Source organism: Apiospora hydei (genome assembly GCF_038363865.1).
Source record: "Apiospora hydei strain CBS 114990 chromosome Unknown utg000002l_segment0_segment0, whole genome shotgun sequence".
Taxonomy (NCBI): Eukaryota; Fungi; Ascomycota; class Sordariomycetes; order Amphisphaeriales; family Apiosporaceae; genus Apiospora; species Apiospora hydei.
Genome location: NW_027117361.1, coordinates 3730612 through 3748111, shown reverse-complemented (window position 1 = coordinate 3748111; position 17500 = coordinate 3730612). Strand labels below are relative to the sequence as shown.

Genomic DNA, 17500 nt, shown 5'->3' with positions numbered 1-17500 from the left:
TTGCCGAACCCAAATCCCACCTAGACTCGCATGGCAAAGTTTTTAGTGAATCTGATTCTGGCAAGAGCGAGCCATCCTGATTCCTTGGTCCTTCTACGGAAGGTATCGCTTGCCCCCATGTTGTTACTGAATGCATTCATGTAAGCTGGGCTTCCTCGAGGCGAGCACGCAATATTCAACCATACCAGACTCGTACCATTTCGTCAATATATGAGGCTATGAGCACATTCTTTGCGGAGCCGCGACAAAGTCCAAATATATCTCAAAACTAGCGCCACCCAGTCATGCAGGACAGCTCGGGTTAAACTCCATGGACGAACGCGTGTCACGTGGGAAGCAGTATATGTATGTATGGGTTGGTTGGCAGTGACAGTAAATAAATCGATCTCGAGCCTGAATTGGCAATATGCGTAAGAGTATCACATCCCGATCCCTTGAACTCCCTCACCATCTTTCTTCGTATCGAGTTTCATTACCAGAAATAAGGAACATCCCAGCCGACTAGTCATCTAGACCCAAGTCAAAACTGTACGTGCATTAACACGTTGGTATCCAAGTCGCCTCGTGATCAACGCCTCTAAATATGTTTTAGTAGTAACTAATGCTTTTTGGTTTTTGTATTTTTTTTTCACGGCCCGCAAGTTGGTCGTCCCTGGTATCCTCGACCAAGCAATAGAGTCGGGATGCACCAACACCAGGGACGACCTGGCCATATCTGCCCCTCTCCTTGAACACAATGCTCGCAGCTGCACACATATTCTCCCCCCTTTTTTTGCTCAAACATCCAGGAACCGAGGTGAACGGCGCGGCTCCCAGTTGCTCTCGAGCAGCCCCGGGCTCTTCTTGTCGCCGTCAAGGGACGGCCGGTAGATGTAGGGGCTGAGGGGGATCTCGGTGTAGGCCGAGTTGGCCATGGGCGAGTTGGTGCTGTTGCGGCGGACGGCGAAGCCGTTGGTGGTCAGGCGGGGCAGCTGGACGACGGGCACGCTCATGCGACCTGCGACTCCTTCATTTGCGGGCCGGACTGGGGGCTGACGCCGTTGAGGCGGACGCGCCCGAGCCCCCCAACTTGAGGCCTCCGCGGAACCCCGACCTGACCACGTCCTTGGCCAGGAAGGCCGAAGTGCCGACCCAAAGGGCAAACTCGAAGGCGCCGAACGCCACGTCGGCGCGGGCGGCGCCGCACACGGTGCCGCGGCAGAAGAGCAGCTTGGAGATGAAGACAGCCAGGGCCACAAAGCCGGCAAAGTAGAAGATTACGTTGGTGAGCTCGAGGGCGATGGTGGCGTAAGGGTGAGCAACTAATCCCCGCGTGTCAGTATAAGGTAATCCCGTTGTTTCCCCTCTTTATCATTCCCGTGCTCTCGGGTAATAAGAGAGTTCATCTTTTGTTCGACGTACCTCTGGGCATGAATCTCGGGGCCAGTTCGAGGTAGGCGACCGAGAGTATGGTGTAGATGGAGACAAACAGAAGCCAGTTGATCTGGGATGGAGAGGTGGTCAAGGTGTCAACGTTGTACCAGTTGGCAACTATAAGCTTCTTGTTAGTCGTCTTGCCCCGGACTATGCTGAGTTCCAGGCACTACTACTAACCATAGGACGAGAGACCCATGATGATGATGGCGAAGACGAGCTGGGCAGCTCGCAGGCCCAAGATTACCATGGAAGGCATGCTGGATGAGCGGGACAACGCAGATTGTCGGTTAGGAAAGCGTGAGTCGAGATGGGAAGTCATGCAAAGCAACTCCTTTCGTATAGTGATGGCAGTTCGATGTCCTGTATATGGTTGGCTGGTCGAGAGAGGGAGAGAGAGTAAAGAATGTAAGATGGGTGAAGCGTCTAGCTGAGAGCGAATAGAGAATTATGAAGACACACACACACAGGTTTAGAAGGGAATAACGGCACCAGGCATGATAGGAGAAAAGGAACAGGACAGGAGAGGAGGCTTGGAGGGGAGTAGAAGAAATGATTCCACTTTATGCGCTGCGGACGCCGCGACTGTTAAAGCATCGCCGTGTAAGAAACGAGAGGCCGGGGTATCCTGCCCAACGCCAAGGCGATCAACCTGCTAACCTCTGCGGTGATGCACACCTCTGAAATCCATCTGAAACGTGCCGCACATGGGATGCCACCATGCACGGATGCCGATGGTACGGGCTAGATCCAATCACGTCAATGCAAGGGCAGATTGTTGGCCATGCTGATCTAGAGAAAAGAGCCTGGGCTCGGCAATCAGCACTGGTATGTTGAAAGATATCGGGTATTCTTTAATTAGCAGCATGCCGAACTGCATATTATTGCGCGCCCAGGCATGTCGATTGCTTGATTGCTTGATTGATTCGACCGATCAGAGTTCTGATCAGAGTGTCGGGCGGTTAGATGAACGATATCACACAGACGAAGATTAAGAGATGAGTCAAGTCGGATGGTTAAGTTTATTTGGACTCTGGAGAACCCAGCCCGTGCTGAAGAATAAGATTCTGGACGATGGCAGAGAGCTCTCGTCGATGGAACCTAGGCACAGGAGACGGGACCCCGGTCTTGACGGACTGACACCAATCTCAGACGGGGCGTTCTATTTCTTCTTCTTCTTCTTCTTTCAGATTCCCCGCCCCGAATGGCAGTAGCTAGTCGTCTGTTTCAAACATCAATGTCATTTGTTTCTTCTAGTTCTCGAAGAAGCCTAGGGAGCCGGAGCCCGTAAGACCTTTGCCTTGGCAGGCCAGCATTTGCCCGGAAGGAGAGACGAAAAGGAAGACTGGATGCAACCAGAAACCACCGATTGAAACAGCGTTCCGTGCGTTCATCGCAGCGATGGAAAAATAAGGACCTGGCACTCCTCTTGTCCAGGTCGCTTCTGGGGAGGGACCCCGGGGCCTGATGGGGTTGGAGAAGTCTTGGTAAAGTCTTGGGACGGTATCAGAACGCCTTTTCGAGATGGCTTGGCTGCCGGGGGCCCGAGTTCCATCAGCCGAAACAGTCCAAAAGGTGGGTTTTGGGGAGCAGCCCCTTAGATCTGAAAGCGAACCCTGGGAAAAGGTGCTAGCGTGTGGTATTCGGTAGCATCGCCAGCGGCAGGCCGGAGTTCTAGAACTGGGAAGACCGTTGAAGGACACGAGAACAAGCAACCTTGGCAACGAGCACGAGCATGCCCGTCTCGACTCTCGACTTATTAGTAGTGGAAATGTCCCGTCGTCTACTACTACCACGCAACGGCCAGAGAGACTCGGGGCATGACATAAGCTTCGTCGACTACATTCCGGAGGCCGGAGCGTGGAGTATGATCTTCTTCCGCTCTGCCCTGTGCACCCAGGTCGGTCGAGTCAGTCGGGTCAGTCGAGTCAATCGAGCCGAATTTGTTTAAGTTTACTGCGTCAGCGGGATGAGGGATTGAGAAGGACACTGCATTTGCTGCCTGCATGGAAGCCCGAATGTTTCGATACCTACAGATTACGTGTGCATGGCATGAGTGTTTCTCTGGTTTCCCTGCCCTGCATGCTGAAAAGTCAGACGGGACGACGCAGATGCGCAAATACGCGGTCCGGATATTCCAAATGGACGGCGAAGATGCTGGCTGGTTGCTGGTTGGCACGTGAGGACGCCATCGCAAAGCCGCCCAGAGCCAACTACGCAGCTTCCCCAGAGTCCTGGATGGCGTCGTCGGGGCATATAAGTACCTTACAAAGACCCAAGTACACCCTTCCCCGGGCTTATCATAAGTCTCCGCTGACGTCGAACCATCCAATCGCATACCGGAGAATAATGAGTCGAGCGAACATGCGGCTTTTGAAAGGGGGCGTGAGCCGCGTGATCCGCTGACAAGTCCAATGGCTTGGTGCTTGGTGGGCTTTCACGAGGGCCGAGGCATGTGGAGCTAGCCGGCTATTGTTTGTACGATGAGGTAGCTGGACGTGCTCCTATTGATCCCCAAGAAACTCCAATACCTCGCACCCTACAAACATAATAGTATCCTGCATAGCAACCCGTATTAGTTATTCCTCCATCGCATACCCGTCCAGCGGCAGCTCCTTCTTTCGTTTCTTCGAGTGACAATACAAGTCCCGTAGGCCCTCTTGCCATTCCCCTACAGTCGCGACATCGGCGCTGGCCTGCCGGAGCGGTTTCATCGTTGCGCCTCCAACTCCTTATCGATTAACCCAGTCCAGGCGTCAAGACGTCAACCTGCATTCCCGCGCGCGACATTGTCCGTAGCACAGCACGTATAACGCGTCTCCATTTCGACTCAGTTCAGTGCTCCCAACTGCGAATTCCTGCCTAAATCAGTAGTCGAAGCTGTTTGCTGGCTTGCCCCAACCCAACCAACCATAATGGCCCCCAACTACGAGGTGAAGGCGCGTATCGATCAATTGGCCGTGCCACCGCCAGCCGGCTCCCCCTATGGTGTCCCGGTTCCTGGTACCGAGACAGAAGGCCGCACTGCCATCTATCGCCATTGGCGCTTCCGAGACGGCCCCTTGCTCGAAACATTCGACCCCAATGTTCGCACGTTCCATGAACTCTTCCAGGACTCAGCGAAGCGCTTCCCGGGCAACAGATGCCTGGGTACCCGCCCCCTGGAACCCATCCACCAAGGTCTGGGAGAACAAATATGTGTGGCAAACGTATGAAGAGGTCGCAGAGCGATGCAAGAACTTCGGCTCCGGCATCCTCGACCTGCACAGGAAAGCCGGCATAACTGCCGACAAGTTCGGAGTCGGGCTGTGGTGCCAAAACCGAGCTGAATGGCAGATTACTGGTAAGTCCTTCTTGTCCCGGCCTGATGGAATCCACCCTGCAACTCACTGACGCATTCTAGACATTGCCTTGGCTGGCCAATCGCTGTATACCGTATCGCTCTACGAAACTCTCGGCCCTGATGCGTCCGAGTACATCATCAAGCATGCCGAGCTCGCCTGCATCGTTACTTCTCTGCCTCATATCCCGACCATTCTTGCGGTTCTGCCCCGGCTTCCCGACTTGAAGCTCATCGTCTGTGTGGACCCTCTAGAGTCTGGTGAGCCTGAAGGCTACACCAAGCTGGCTCTGCTCAACAAGATCGCCGCCCAACATGGTGTCCAGATCTGGTCTATGGACGGCGTCGAGGAAGCTGGCAAGAAGGCGGCACTTCCCTACAGAGCACCCCGTCCGGACGATGTCCTCACGATCAACTACACATCCGGAACTACCGGCGACCCCAAGGGTGTTGTCCTGACACATAAAAACTGTCTGGCAGCCGTGAGCTCGTCACGTACCTCGGGCAACATGTCTCACAAGGACTCATCCATGTCGTATCTGCCATTGGCCCACATTTACGGGCGGATGGTCGACCAGTCGGCTTTTGCCGAAGGTGCCGCGTTGGGTTTCTTCCACGGAGACATGATCGGCCTGGTTGACGACTTGAAGATCTTGAAGCCCTCGGGCTTCATTTCGGTACCGCGCTTGTACAATCGTATTGCCGCGGGTATCAAGGCGCAGACGGTGGAGGCAGATGGCTTCAAGGGCGCACTCTCGCGCCGAGTCATTGATGCCAAGAAAGCCAGCATGAGGCTTCCACCGGGCCAGGCCTACAACACACACCTTCTGTACGACCGGTTTTGGACACCGAAAGTCCGTGCAGCTGTCGGCCTGGACCGGGCCCACTCGATGGTTAGCGGCAGTGCCCCGTTGGACCCCGCCGTTCACGAGTTCTTGCGGGCTGCCTTCGGCAACTTCTTCACTCAGGGTTACGGCTTGACAGAGTCGTACGCGGTGGCATCCTTCCAGCAGCGTGGCGACTTCAGCACCGGAAATATTGGCGCCCCTGCTGCTTGTGTAGAAATCTGCTTGGAGTCCATTCCTGATCTGGACTACCATGTCACCGATAAGCCTCTGCCAAGGGGCGAGCTCTGCCTGAGAGGGCCTTGCATCTTCCGCGAGTATTACAAGAACGAGGAAGAAACGCAAAAATCCAAAGACGCCGACGGGTGGTTCCACACTGGCGATGTTGCTGAGATTGACGAGATGGGCCGCATCAAGATCATTGACCGCAAGAAGAACGTGCTCAAGCTGGCACATGGCGAATACGTCTCACCCGAGCGTCTGGAGAACTCCTTGATGGCGAACTCGAATCTCATGACCATGGCCTTTGTGCACGGCGACTCGACCCAGTCAACTCTGGTTGGTGTATTCGGAGTTGACCCTGTTAACTTTGCACCGTTCGCTAGCAAGATTGTCAAGAACACAATCTCCCCCGATGACCTGGCGGCGGTAAAGGCTGCCTGTCAAGACGAAAGAGTGGTCAAGGCCTTCATCAAGCATCTCGACGGCATCGCAAAGAAGGCCAAGTTCAACGGGTATGAGCGGATAGTTAAGGCCGTGTTGGAGATTGAACCTTTCTCTATTGAGAACGGCCTCTTCACACACACGTAAGTTCCCTCTAACCTCTAAAACGGTACCCCTCCATTTTTGATCCGAAAACAGTACTAACATCCTGGTAGTCTCAAGCTCAAAAGACCCCAGACGGCAAAGAAGTACCGGGCCGAGATCGACCGCATGTATGCTGAGATCAATGCCGAGAACCCGATTAAAGCAAGATTGTAGAATTACCACTTGTATGAATATATATTAGGAGAGAGAAATGCGACCTAGATTTTTTACGAGTGTTTTCTCTCTCTCTCTTTTCGCTAAGCGTATTTATTATTAATAAAAACCCTTTAAATAAATCTAATAAAATTATTATAAAGTATACTTTAATATTTATAGTATTATATAGTATTTTAAGTGAAAATTATATAATTACTTTTAATTATTATTATATTATTATTAAAATTCATATTTTTTAATCTTTTCAAAGCTAGTGTATTCTCAAAATGGAGAATTTCGAATTTCGAATTATATCCCTTAGTTACCCTAGAGAACTACCTACTACTACCACCACCTACGATGGGCGATGTGTAACCACCATGCCGTCGCCGATAAATGTGGTGGATCTAACCTTGGATGACGACGAAGACGATTTCCATGATGACGAACAACAGCGCATGCAGCGCGGATCTTTCAACTCCCCCGACGTGCGCCACCTGTTCGGAAGCAACCACTTTCCCCCACCCCGCGACGCGTCTCGACACGCGCCGCCGCCGCCGCCGCATGAACGACGTCCGGCGAAAAGACGGAGGACAGATGTTGACCTGAATCTGGAATTGAAGAGATGCCTGGACAAGCAAGTATTTCCACATATAGAACGGGCCCTTACTCGGCTGTACGCCTACGACTACAGCGATTATGAACGAAAGAAACTGGACGAGGCCATCTTCGATAAGATCGTGAAGCAAGATAAGGATTTCGAACATAATTTTAAATCTAATCACGGCCGTTTGTCCGTGGACTTCGAAGATCACGTACGGGTGTCGGCAGAGCGCCTTGTACAAGAAGACCTTGAGGTACGTCTATGCCGGTCGAGTGCATTGGATCCGTGTACTGATCGTATACCGCAGAGGAAAGCAGCCGCGCTTAAGATCGTCACCAAAGCCGCTTTCGGCGTGGCAGCTGTCCTGCCCTCGATTGAACAGGAAGAGCAACCAGTCGCGAACGACAACGACCGGTCCTTCGGCGCCTCTGCCGAAGCCGGAGCCCACGAGTACTACGATAACTATGACGACGACGACGACGATGATCACGAAGGGCTGGAAGCCTCGCCCGGAATACATTATGAGCCACCAACACCCAAGGAAGAACCCATTACTCCGCAGAGAATTCGAGCCCGGCTCAAGGCCAAGCAATGGCAGTCTGGCAAGGCAGTCGACCCTTTGAAGAAACCCGGCCCGGAGAAGCAGAATAATACATGGTTTGGCTTGCGGCAACGGCCATACCTTCCGTTGGCCGACAGGGACGGTCTGCTTGGCTATCATGGCAAGCTTACAAGATTGCCCATTCCTGGTCTACCGGAGGAGCCACGCGTGGTTCACGTTGACTTCACCCAAACCGAGATTGAATATCTTCAGAAAGTGGCCCGGTCTCTATTTGGCAGTCTGACGGCCGCATCACGGGATACCTTGGAAGATCTACGTCACCTGCTCAAGAAAGCTAAGAAGTGGAAGCAGCTGAACCAGATATTTGACGCCCACGAAGCTTCGTATATGTCCTTTGCGCCGGAGACACCTCCGGGCGTCCTAATGACCAGATCGACGGAGGACTTGAAAAACTTCATAACCGACCTCTACTTCCGCCGGGTGAATACGTCATCGTCGCAGGTCATGTCCATCCGTCGCGATGATACACATGCCCTTGATGAAGTTCGGCGCACTTCCGTGGTCCCTTCCCTGCTATACGCGCGTGAGATCGCTGGGCGTCGGCCCTTTGGCTCAGGCATCATGCGAAGGTATGAGAACTTACGGGCTGCCTTCTCGGCCAATCGAGAGGATTCTTTCGAGCCGCGCGTCGAGTGGACGAACTGCGCGGGGGACATCATGACCGTCAGCTGGATCTCCTCGAGAGACCGGTTCATCTGCGGCACTACCACTCATTCGGATTCCCACAACCAGCAATATAACAAACCCGGGAATCTTCTTCTGGGGTCATCGAAAGGGACCCTGCGGGCGTTTGCGGACCACCGCATCCCGCGGCCGGTGGTGAGTACGGGCGATAACTCCCTAGAATCCATGGTCGAGAGCCAAGATCCATGGCTGTACACATCCGTGGTGTCGTCAGATTACGACAGACACAATGACTTGGCTTTTACTTCGAGCTTCGACAAAACCGTCAAGGTCTGGAAGGTCTACGACGATGACATGAAAGCCGTGGACACATGGGAGCATGGCGGCCGCGTCAACTTTGTCCTGGCCTCGAAACATAAAGAGACGGTCACGTTTCCTGAAGCTGGCGATCGTGCAATTACCATGGTAGCCACAGCGGCTGATGTAGCAACAGACGCTGTGCGTGTCTACAAGCTATGCGTGGACCCGAGCCAAGGACATGTGTATCATAACTACGACTCCTACTCTTACACGAAAGTCCACGACGAAGACTACGTGCCCTCTGACAAGTGGGCGTATTTCCCGGCGGCCATTCGATGGGGCCTTGCCCCGGGAGTGCAGCATCTCCTTCTAATCGGATACTCGCCCAGAAGCTTGACGGACCACGAGGAGGATATACCCGAGGACAAGCAGAACAGCGGCGAGCTATGCTTGTGGGATACGTTGAACCAGCGGCAGATCAGCGTGAACAGTGCCGCTACTCAAAACGTCTTCGAAGTCGCATGGCATCCCTTCCAGGCCTGTTTTGCAGCGGCCACGTCGAAAGGAACTGGAATCGACAGAATCCAAGGGGACATCAAAACCCAGATCCGCATCTTCCAGCCAAACACCGAGGGCCAATACACATGCATGAAGATACTGGACTGTCAGGCTATGGATATCAATGAACTGGTCATCAGGTTCGTATTTATGACACGGCCCTATTTTGTGTTACATTTCTAACATCCCGCACAGGCAGAACAGTATTGCATATTCGTATGTGGCCGCCGGCTGCACGGATGGCAACGTTTACATTTGGGACACGGCCGGGACCGACAGGCCGATGTGCGTGCTCACTCACGGCGAGCCCGTGGAGGAGCTCTTTGGAGACCGGGAGAGGGAGGACGTGGGCGTCAAGTTCGTGGAGTGGGCGTCCTCGACAGATCGTCTATATACTGGCTCCTCGGACGGAGTGGTAAAGGTCTGGGACATCCGCCACGGGAGGGCCATCCTGATCCGAGATCTCATCGAGTGCGCCGGCCCCATTACGTTTGGCGCCTTCTCCCCCGACCAGACGCAGCTTGCGGTCGGTGATGGCAGCGGTCGCGTTTACCTCTTGAGTCTCGACGAGGGAGAAAGAGAGGAAGTCAAGCCTATCGCGACGGCAACGTCGGGTCTCTGGAGCGTCCAGCCGGCCGGCCAGCAGACGAATATTCGTCGACCTCGGCCGTTCATACCGCACGCAGAGGTCCCGCCGCCACCCTCGGCGACACCGGCGCATACCGAGGCGAAGATGCAAAGGAACGAATACCTCGAACAACAGGTGTTACGGCTGCACCCGGACCCTACCATCGGCGTGGTGCAGGGTCCGAACTACGCGGCATGTGGCTTCTACCGCGCCGAGGCGCACGTGGACGGTGACCCGAGCCGGCCGCTTCTGGATGATATCGAGCGCCAACAACAAGAGAACGGTAGTAGCATGATCTTGGCGCGACAACTAGGGGGCGACAGCCAGCAGATCATCGCCCGGCTGAGGGAGGTCACGCAGAACTACTCCTCCTTCGCAGCCACCCGTGAAGCTCACTGGCGAAACGGCCTGTTAGACCTTGATGTGGAGAATCTCGAGGCGGAGAACAAGTCGGAGCTCGACATTGCGGAGCCGGAGTTTGACTTGGTGTACGAGGACGAAGACGACGAAGACGTCGAGGACACTGTATGAATTAGTACGCGAGCGAGCGAAGGGGCATTTCCTCATGAGCGGGCAGCATTTGTATTTTAGCGCAGCGATGAGAGAGACAGAAAGAGCAAGCATTCAAGAGCAGGGCCGTTCGATACCGGCATGTAGTACAACTGCAACAACCATTACAGCTACACTGCGTTTGCATTTTGGTTGATTCCCTAGTCCTATGCCGAAACGAACAATGTCTAGACGAAGAGGACAGACGATATCACATCATATCGGAATGCAAACACGTGGAGGCATTAGCCAGGCATCAGGGGTGTAGAATTCAATTCACGAGAGTCGCTAGTGGACGTGCCGGCCTTTTGACTCGCGTGTCGTTAGGCTGGGCGCGAACTATCGTCGCGAAGAGGGATGATGGTTGTTTGGGCCTCGAATTGATAGATTCTATTTCCCAATGGGGTGCAAATTGCCCGGATCATCTAACTTGCTATGCTTGTTACTCGTGAACTACTACTAGCCGTGGACGGGAACTTGTACATTAATGTACAGTAGTGCCCCGAGGAAATCTAGAACAGCCTGGCCATGGTTTTGTGAGCTTGTATCGAGAAAGTGTCGACAACAATAGCGCTTACTATTGTCGTTCTATTTCACGATAGATCCACGGCCGACAAGAGACGGGAGTAGGTGAAGACGAAGAGGAAAAGAGAGAAGAAGAAGAAAAAAAAAGAAGCTAATCGCGGCAAGGCCAGTTGCGCTGGTTGCTATGCTGCCAACGGCGTAGTCAGGTCAGAAGTCAGGTCAGGCATCAGGTCAAAGTCGACAATCGTGATGACATAACGACCAGACAGAAATCCCCCATGGGTGAGTCGGGCCTATTGACAGGAGGAGTTGTATGGGGCAGTCTGCCATCGGAACGCTTCGGCCTCTTGGTGGACTTTCCTCCCTCTCCAAAAAAAGAAGAACGACCCTCGTTGAGTACTTTCCTGGGGTTGTGAACGAACAGAGCGTCAAAGGATGGGACACGGGCATGTATGTAGTCAAATTACCTCAGCAATTACGTCAAAAGTTGGCAGATGCTGCTCTCCATCTCCATCTCCCTCCATGGAGAAAGGGGGATAAATATTTACTCGCAACTTACATAATAGCCCGTGATATGCAAGATACAACAAGTATGTATGTCTTCTCTGCACCTCCGTTGCCCAATGAAAATCACAAAGTAGCGGTGGATTGCTCGGACGATTGCTACTACAAGCAATAGCGCGGAGTGGCCCCTGATCGACCAATACTTGTCCACCCGCCTGCGTCTTATCCCTCCCATGTTCCTGAAATTGCCAATCATGACCGGCCTGCAGGAATTCCTGCAACTAGCCGAAGCAGACAGCCAACTACCACCTTGGCCAAACAAGACCCAGATTCCCTCCTACCCTGCCAGCCTGCCCTACTACCTGCTACGACCTGACTTGCCTGCTACCTAAACCTTGTCCTGCCCAGGACTGACAGACTGGGGCCCGCCCTCCCCCATCCGGTACCTATTTCCTCCAAACTGTGTGGAGACATGGAGAGCACAGTATCGTCTACTGTACCTGTGTCGATGGGGTTTCTGCGGGGGGGCTACGTGATATCACTGACGGAACATCAACCCTGGACGGAATCACCTTGTAGTACTAGGTGCTAGGCGCCGACTAGAGGCATGCAGGCGGGCATGGCAGGTATTGGTGTTATTCATTATGTTGGTGGCAGTCGTGACTATTCTCTCCGGGGCCTATATCCACGTGTCCATCGACTGCTTCGTCATACCAAGGTGCCTCGCCAGCTAATACAATACACGCTGCCTCGTAAAATAAACCAGAGCTTGTCCAGGCAAGGACTGCTCGGTGCTTCGTGAACCATGTGCCACAACGCCACTCCATGCTATGCTGTGCCGCGAAATCAAACCGAAAAATCAGGACGCATACTACGTCGCCTGCCTGGGTATACAATATGCATCTTGCCATCAAGACTAGATATGGCAAAGCGAGCACCGGCGTCCGTATAAGCCAACTGGCCAAACCTTTCCCTTTTGTCGACCCCAGGCGCACACCGGCCGAGTGGTACCCATCTTCTTCAGGCCTACTCATCCCGCACCGTTATCGCCAATTCCCCCGGCATCCTCTCCCGGGTCCGTCTCTACTGAGGGGCCGGGAAGGTGAAGCCGGGCGGGAACACGGGCATGCCGTTAGGGCCCGTGGCAAGTCCGTAGGGGAACTGCGGTACGTCTGGGTCTTGTTTCATACCAAGGCCCTTGTCTTCGGGCCGGTCATCCCGGCGGTCCTTGTTGCGCCTCCAGCGCGCTAGGTTGGTGTCCTCTTCATCGCCTCCGCGGCTGGACTTGGGGCCATGGCGTCCCCCTTTGTCCGTCTGCATCCGCCGGCTGATGGCCTTGCTGGACACTCCGGCCCCGATCTCAATGTCGGGCTCCTCGACGACCATACCAGACTCGATGGGCCGGCCACCACTGCCGCCGTATTCTGCCGATAACATCCATTTGCGATCGGCCTCGGTGAGCTTGTTGATGGGGATTACGCTGACGCCTGTCGAGTAGTCACTGCAGTCGCGAGGGCCAAATCCTACACCCCAGCGTGTCTTGGGCAGGTTAGCTGCAGCCCACCTAGCGGTACATAGCAATGGCGTCATGTCACTTACCCGGTATTGGCTGCTCTCCATAGCCTCCTTGGCAGCAACTGCATCTCGGCGAGTCACCATCTTGACAAAAGCATGCCTCTTGTCCTTGTTTACGATACAGGTTTGGACTTGACCCTGCTGGCTGAATAGGCTGCGGAGTTCGGCTTCCGAGCATCTGTGACAAGCATGTTAGTCGGGAGCAAGAATGCCGAGAAACAGGGTCTTCAACTTACGTGACTCCACCAACAAAGAGTGTCCTGCTGAGAACTGCAAAGTGTCATGTCAGTAAACTGCTGACTGGTTACGCCTAACAAACAACTTACCTTTGATGTGCCCTGCAGGTATGCTCTGGTCGAAATCAACCCACTTGACTTGAGGGTCCCGGTCAAATGGAGGTTGCGGGCTGTGGCCGCGGCGTGGGGGCTTCGCTGCCGGTAATCCGGGGCTCGGCCTCGGCGGTCGTCATCCATATGTCCGCGAGCCGGCGAATCATGGCCATAGCTGCCAAAAGCACGCTCATTACGTCCACGGGGTGAGTCACGGGCGTTCCATCGCCTTGGCGACCGAGAGCGTGATCGGTTGCGGTACCGGTTGGAGGGGATCTCGCACCATAATCAAAACGGTCACGTGATTCATCTGGTCTGGGACCAGTCTGCGGCCATGCGCCTACACCGCCGTACGGAGCTTGAGCAGGAGGCGCCGCTGCCATACCACCAGCAGGGGGCATTGCTTGCAAACCGCCCTGCATCGTAGCTAAGAGGGCCGGGATCTTATCATGAGAAATACCCTGATCAATCAAGAGCTTTATCAGCTGCACCTGCTGCGCAACGGCAGGGTCCAGGCCAGGCATAGGTGGTGCCATGGGGTTTGCAGGTGCACCGGGGAACCCATTGGGTTGACTACTTGCAGTCACTGGTACAGTAGGTACTTGGCCCGGCAGGGTAGCCTGCGGAGGATACGCAAACGGCATCACAGAGGGGTTTACAGGCGGCTGCGCTGCGGAGTACGGGAAGGCAGGAGGCTGGCCCTGAGTTAGGGGAAGGGACAGCGGCGGAGCTTGAGCGCTCTGGGGTGCTGGCGCACTATACGAATGATCCGGCATGGGGAATCCGTTGTTGGCAGGGGGTACAGAGGTGTTCTGGCGGGCTATGTTTGCAAGTGCCTCCATAATGGCGTTGGGAGCCTCGGTGGTCGCCGGCTTGGGGTTGTTAGCTCCATTGAAGCCCGGCAGGCCAGGAAGACCGGGGCCAGGAGGAGGTGTGCCTACAGGAGTCGTCGACTCATCTGTTCGATTTATCCATGGTTAGATCACCAATGTCGACCAAGGGTATGATAGAATCCGCGTCTCAAGACGGCAATGGGGACTGGGCAACATACTAAGTGCAGGCGTGTTAAGCTTCTGCTTGAATGACTCGATCAAGGACGGGGGGGAAGGTCTGTCCTTTCTCCCAGATATCAACGAGCTTCTTAATTTTCTCCTGCAAAAACAAGTCAGATACGTACAAGTCATCAGTGATGCGGACCAAGTCGCTGCACGGGAGCAGTAGATGAGAATAGCCTTCCGAGGCAATCAAACTCCTCGGCAGGGCAGGGAAGCAGAGGTAATCTCTACGACCAAGCCTGCTGCTGCTGCTGCTGGAGACTACGCGCGAGTTGCGGCGGATGTATGTATGAATAGCGTACCTTTTGTTCTGCTGGAGCGGACGAAAGAATGTCATTCATCAAGACGGGGATCAGTTCGGTTACTCTATGCACGCCGGCAGCGTAGGTGCCGTCTGTTGCGGAGCTATTGATGGGCTGGCCTTGTTGCTTGGCATGTTCAACCCAACGACGAGTTACAGAGTCTACGACGTACAGCACGCCTAGCTTGTGAGTTCCGGGGGTTTTCTTGAAGTGAGTAAAAATCTTCTGAATCAGAACAGACTCGGACTAGAAGTGGCATGGGGAGGTCAGTAAATACAGGTCCAGATAGGCAGAGAGCATAATGTCGAGATGACTTCTAGCAGAGGCATGACCAACCTGGACGTTATCGACGCATAGCGCTGTGAGGTTCTTGATCTGGGATCCAGAGACTCCAGGAGGCTTCAGGCCCAGCATGGCATTCAAGCCAGCCTCAAGCTCTGCTACTGGTGACGACATGTTTATTTTCTGTTGGAGCAACCAGAAGGATATATAGTGGTGACTTGTCTTTGTGTATGCACAGATTTGGACACGACTACCCGCAGTTGCTGAGGAATAGACAAATGACCAGAGTGCGATCAGGTGGGACGCTTCTATCCTCGACAATCACCAAGTACGAGAATGGATTGCCCCTTGTGGTGGCTGACTAGGTAGTGAACTGAGGGTCGCGTTTTAATGCTACGGCCAGGATTTTTCCAGTCAACAATTCAGACCTTTTCAGCGGATTGCGTTTCTGATGGAGGTTTTAATGTCAGATGTACGAAGTGTGTGCGTGTGCGTGTTTGTGTGTGTGAGCAGGATGAAATTGCGCTCTGCTGTAATGCGCCGCGGTGCGATGTGATTCGCAGGTGGGAAATGAATGAGGGGAAGCTGGTGCTTCCAGACGGCTGTTGAGATTTACGACCACGAGAGGAACGCGAAGTGAAGTGCGCCCCGCGGTCAGCGGGAAGCCTAGGTTGCCTTTTTAATTCAGATATCAGTAGCAGTTGGGCCTTGCGACACCAGAGTGGTCGGTCCTGGGTTACTCGGGGAAAGGCTACTTTGTATATGGTGATGCTGAGTTGAGTTGGTCGGATTGTGGATGATGATGATGTTGGTAAGTGTTGGAGGAGAGAGAGAGTTGTTTCAAGGCAGTCGCAGAAATGAGAGGGAGAAAAGTCGCGGGGCTGCTGGGCCTTAGTGGGAGGTGTGCCTGTCCTGTGCAGGATTTTTCTAGGTAGGGGGGATCCGGGAGGGGCCTTTCATTTTCCCTTGGCACTGCGCCTAAGAGAGGGAACCTCGGAAAAGCAGGCGCGAAGGTTTTCGCTACGCCGCAGTTTTTCTATCAATTGAGCTGAACTGAACGGAACATTGGAACTGCCTGGCAGCCTGGGTCTTGCCTAATAAGCTAACGCACATCACGCTTGAGTACATAAGCCGACCTAAAAGGTGGGTTACACTTGTTCGTTACATAATGCCAGGTAATCTTCTCTTGAATGAAGCTCTGGCTGTTCCTACATCAAAAGTGTATTTCATGCTTTGACGATTTCCTTCTCTATCCCGAAGTAACAGCCACATCTGGCTGCGACCTCAGACATACCATCAGAAGTTCTCTTCATATTCAACAAAAGGAGAAAGAGCAATTGAGTGGATCCTTGTCCGACGCCGGACTTTCCCCTGGCTTCCGCCAACAACTGAACAACTTCGAAAGACTGCCCGAGTTTGAGCTTTTGGGGCACGCCGCACAGCATGCACTGCTGCGCTTGCGCCTCTTCAGCCCCAGCCCAAACCCTCGGAGATATTTGATGGTTAACGTCTTCCTAGGATTGCGCTACCTGCTAGGGACGATCGATTGGGCTGAGGAGAATAGTATCGGAAAGTTTCTCCTTGATGGCGAAGGCGCTGCTATTCGTACAATACATACATACCATGGACGGTCGACAAGCCGGTTCCTCCAATTTTACCATATCCAGCGGAATGAACGTTGGAAAACGGCAATTCCAACAGAACCGAATCATGCCTAATCCGTACAGTACGGCGTGGTCTGGCGAGAGCATGTATGATCGCTTTCGCCATTAAGACGATATGCATAGATGGTGTTATCGTAGTTGGAAATCTTCTCTGTCTATTCTCTTTTTGTCGACATGCAGACATGCAATGCATCCTGGCATTCTATGTATGGTACGCCACAACGACAAAAGCGCGAGTGGACGCGAGGCCAGTGCTTTCAGACACCAGGATTCAAAATACATGTAGGTATCTTAAAATAAACCCGGGGAAAAAAGAAACTGTAGCACATCAGGTACACATACACATATCAAACTCCCGCGCGGGCGCGGGAGGAAGCATTAACTTTGCCATCCTTCAAAACTCCGGTCTTCAACTGTTACATGCAAAACGGAGCGGCTCAGCCCAAGTTCAAGTTGCTGCTGTGCTGTCACCTACCGCAATTGACGTCAGTCCGGCAGCAGCAGCAAAAAGGTGGCTTCTTCGGGTTTAGCAGCGTCGAGTGTGATTTGAGAATCCGTAATGGGGGTTGTTCGGTGGGGAATTGGGGAGAGCAATAGCCGTGGGCAATGGCTGTCACTGGCTCCGGTGAGCCGTACAAGTCCAGTCCCCGACGCTGTATGGGAAGGAGGAAAAAAGAGAGCTAGCTGCCAGGAAGGTGAAGCCAACTTTTTTTTCTCCTTCCTTACACGACACGTAGGTACAAGTACCTCGCTCCTATTGCAAAACCCGACCAATCTATTCCCGATTGCGGATCCCTGACATCTTCGGACCCATTGCT

The 17500-nt window shown here is 53.6% G+C and overlaps 4 protein-coding genes across 4 annotated transcripts; 2 read left to right on the top strand and 2 right to left on the bottom strand.

The window, feature by feature from the left end:
- Positions 1–776: 776 nt before the first annotated feature.
- Positions 777–1672, bottom strand: PG997_001173 (uncharacterized protein; the record flags this gene model as incomplete). The annotated part of the gene is given in 5 exon segments (XM_066805488.1): positions 777–1024; positions 1037–1068; positions 1094–1301; positions 1402–1530; positions 1594–1672. The coding sequence occupies 5 exon segments, from the start codon at positions 1670–1672 to the stop codon at positions 777–779; spliced, it is 696 nt and encodes a 231-aa protein (XP_066675261.1).
- Positions 1673–4328: 2656 nt separating this feature from the next.
- Positions 4329–6579, top strand: PG997_001172 (AMP-binding enzyme; the record flags this gene model as incomplete). The annotated part of the gene is made up of 4 exons (XM_066805487.1): positions 4329–4563; positions 4631–4756; positions 4817–6404; positions 6477–6579. 4 exons carry the CDS (start codon positions 4329–4331, stop codon positions 6577–6579), a joined length of 2052 nt encoding a protein of 683 aa, XP_066675260.1.
- A 362-nt stretch (positions 6580–6941) lies between these two features.
- PG997_001171 (uncharacterized protein) lies at positions 6942–10428 on the top strand (the record flags this gene model as incomplete). The annotated part of the gene is made up of 2 exons (XM_066805486.1): positions 6942–9409; positions 9465–10428. The coding sequence occupies 2 exons, from the start codon at positions 6942–6944 to the stop codon at positions 10426–10428; spliced, it is 3432 nt and encodes a 1143-aa protein (XP_066675259.1).
- Positions 10429–12558: 2130 nt separating this feature from the next.
- PG997_001170 (uncharacterized protein) lies at positions 12559–15192 on the bottom strand (the record flags this gene model as incomplete). The annotated part of the gene is made up of 8 exons (XM_066805485.1): positions 12559–13014; positions 13075–13228; positions 13287–13320; positions 13377–13476; positions 13577–14337; positions 14577–14583; positions 14737–14982; positions 15073–15192. 8 exons carry the CDS (start codon positions 15190–15192, stop codon positions 12559–12561), a joined length of 1878 nt encoding a protein of 625 aa, XP_066675258.1.
- Between the last annotated feature and the right edge of the window lie 2308 nt (positions 15193–17500).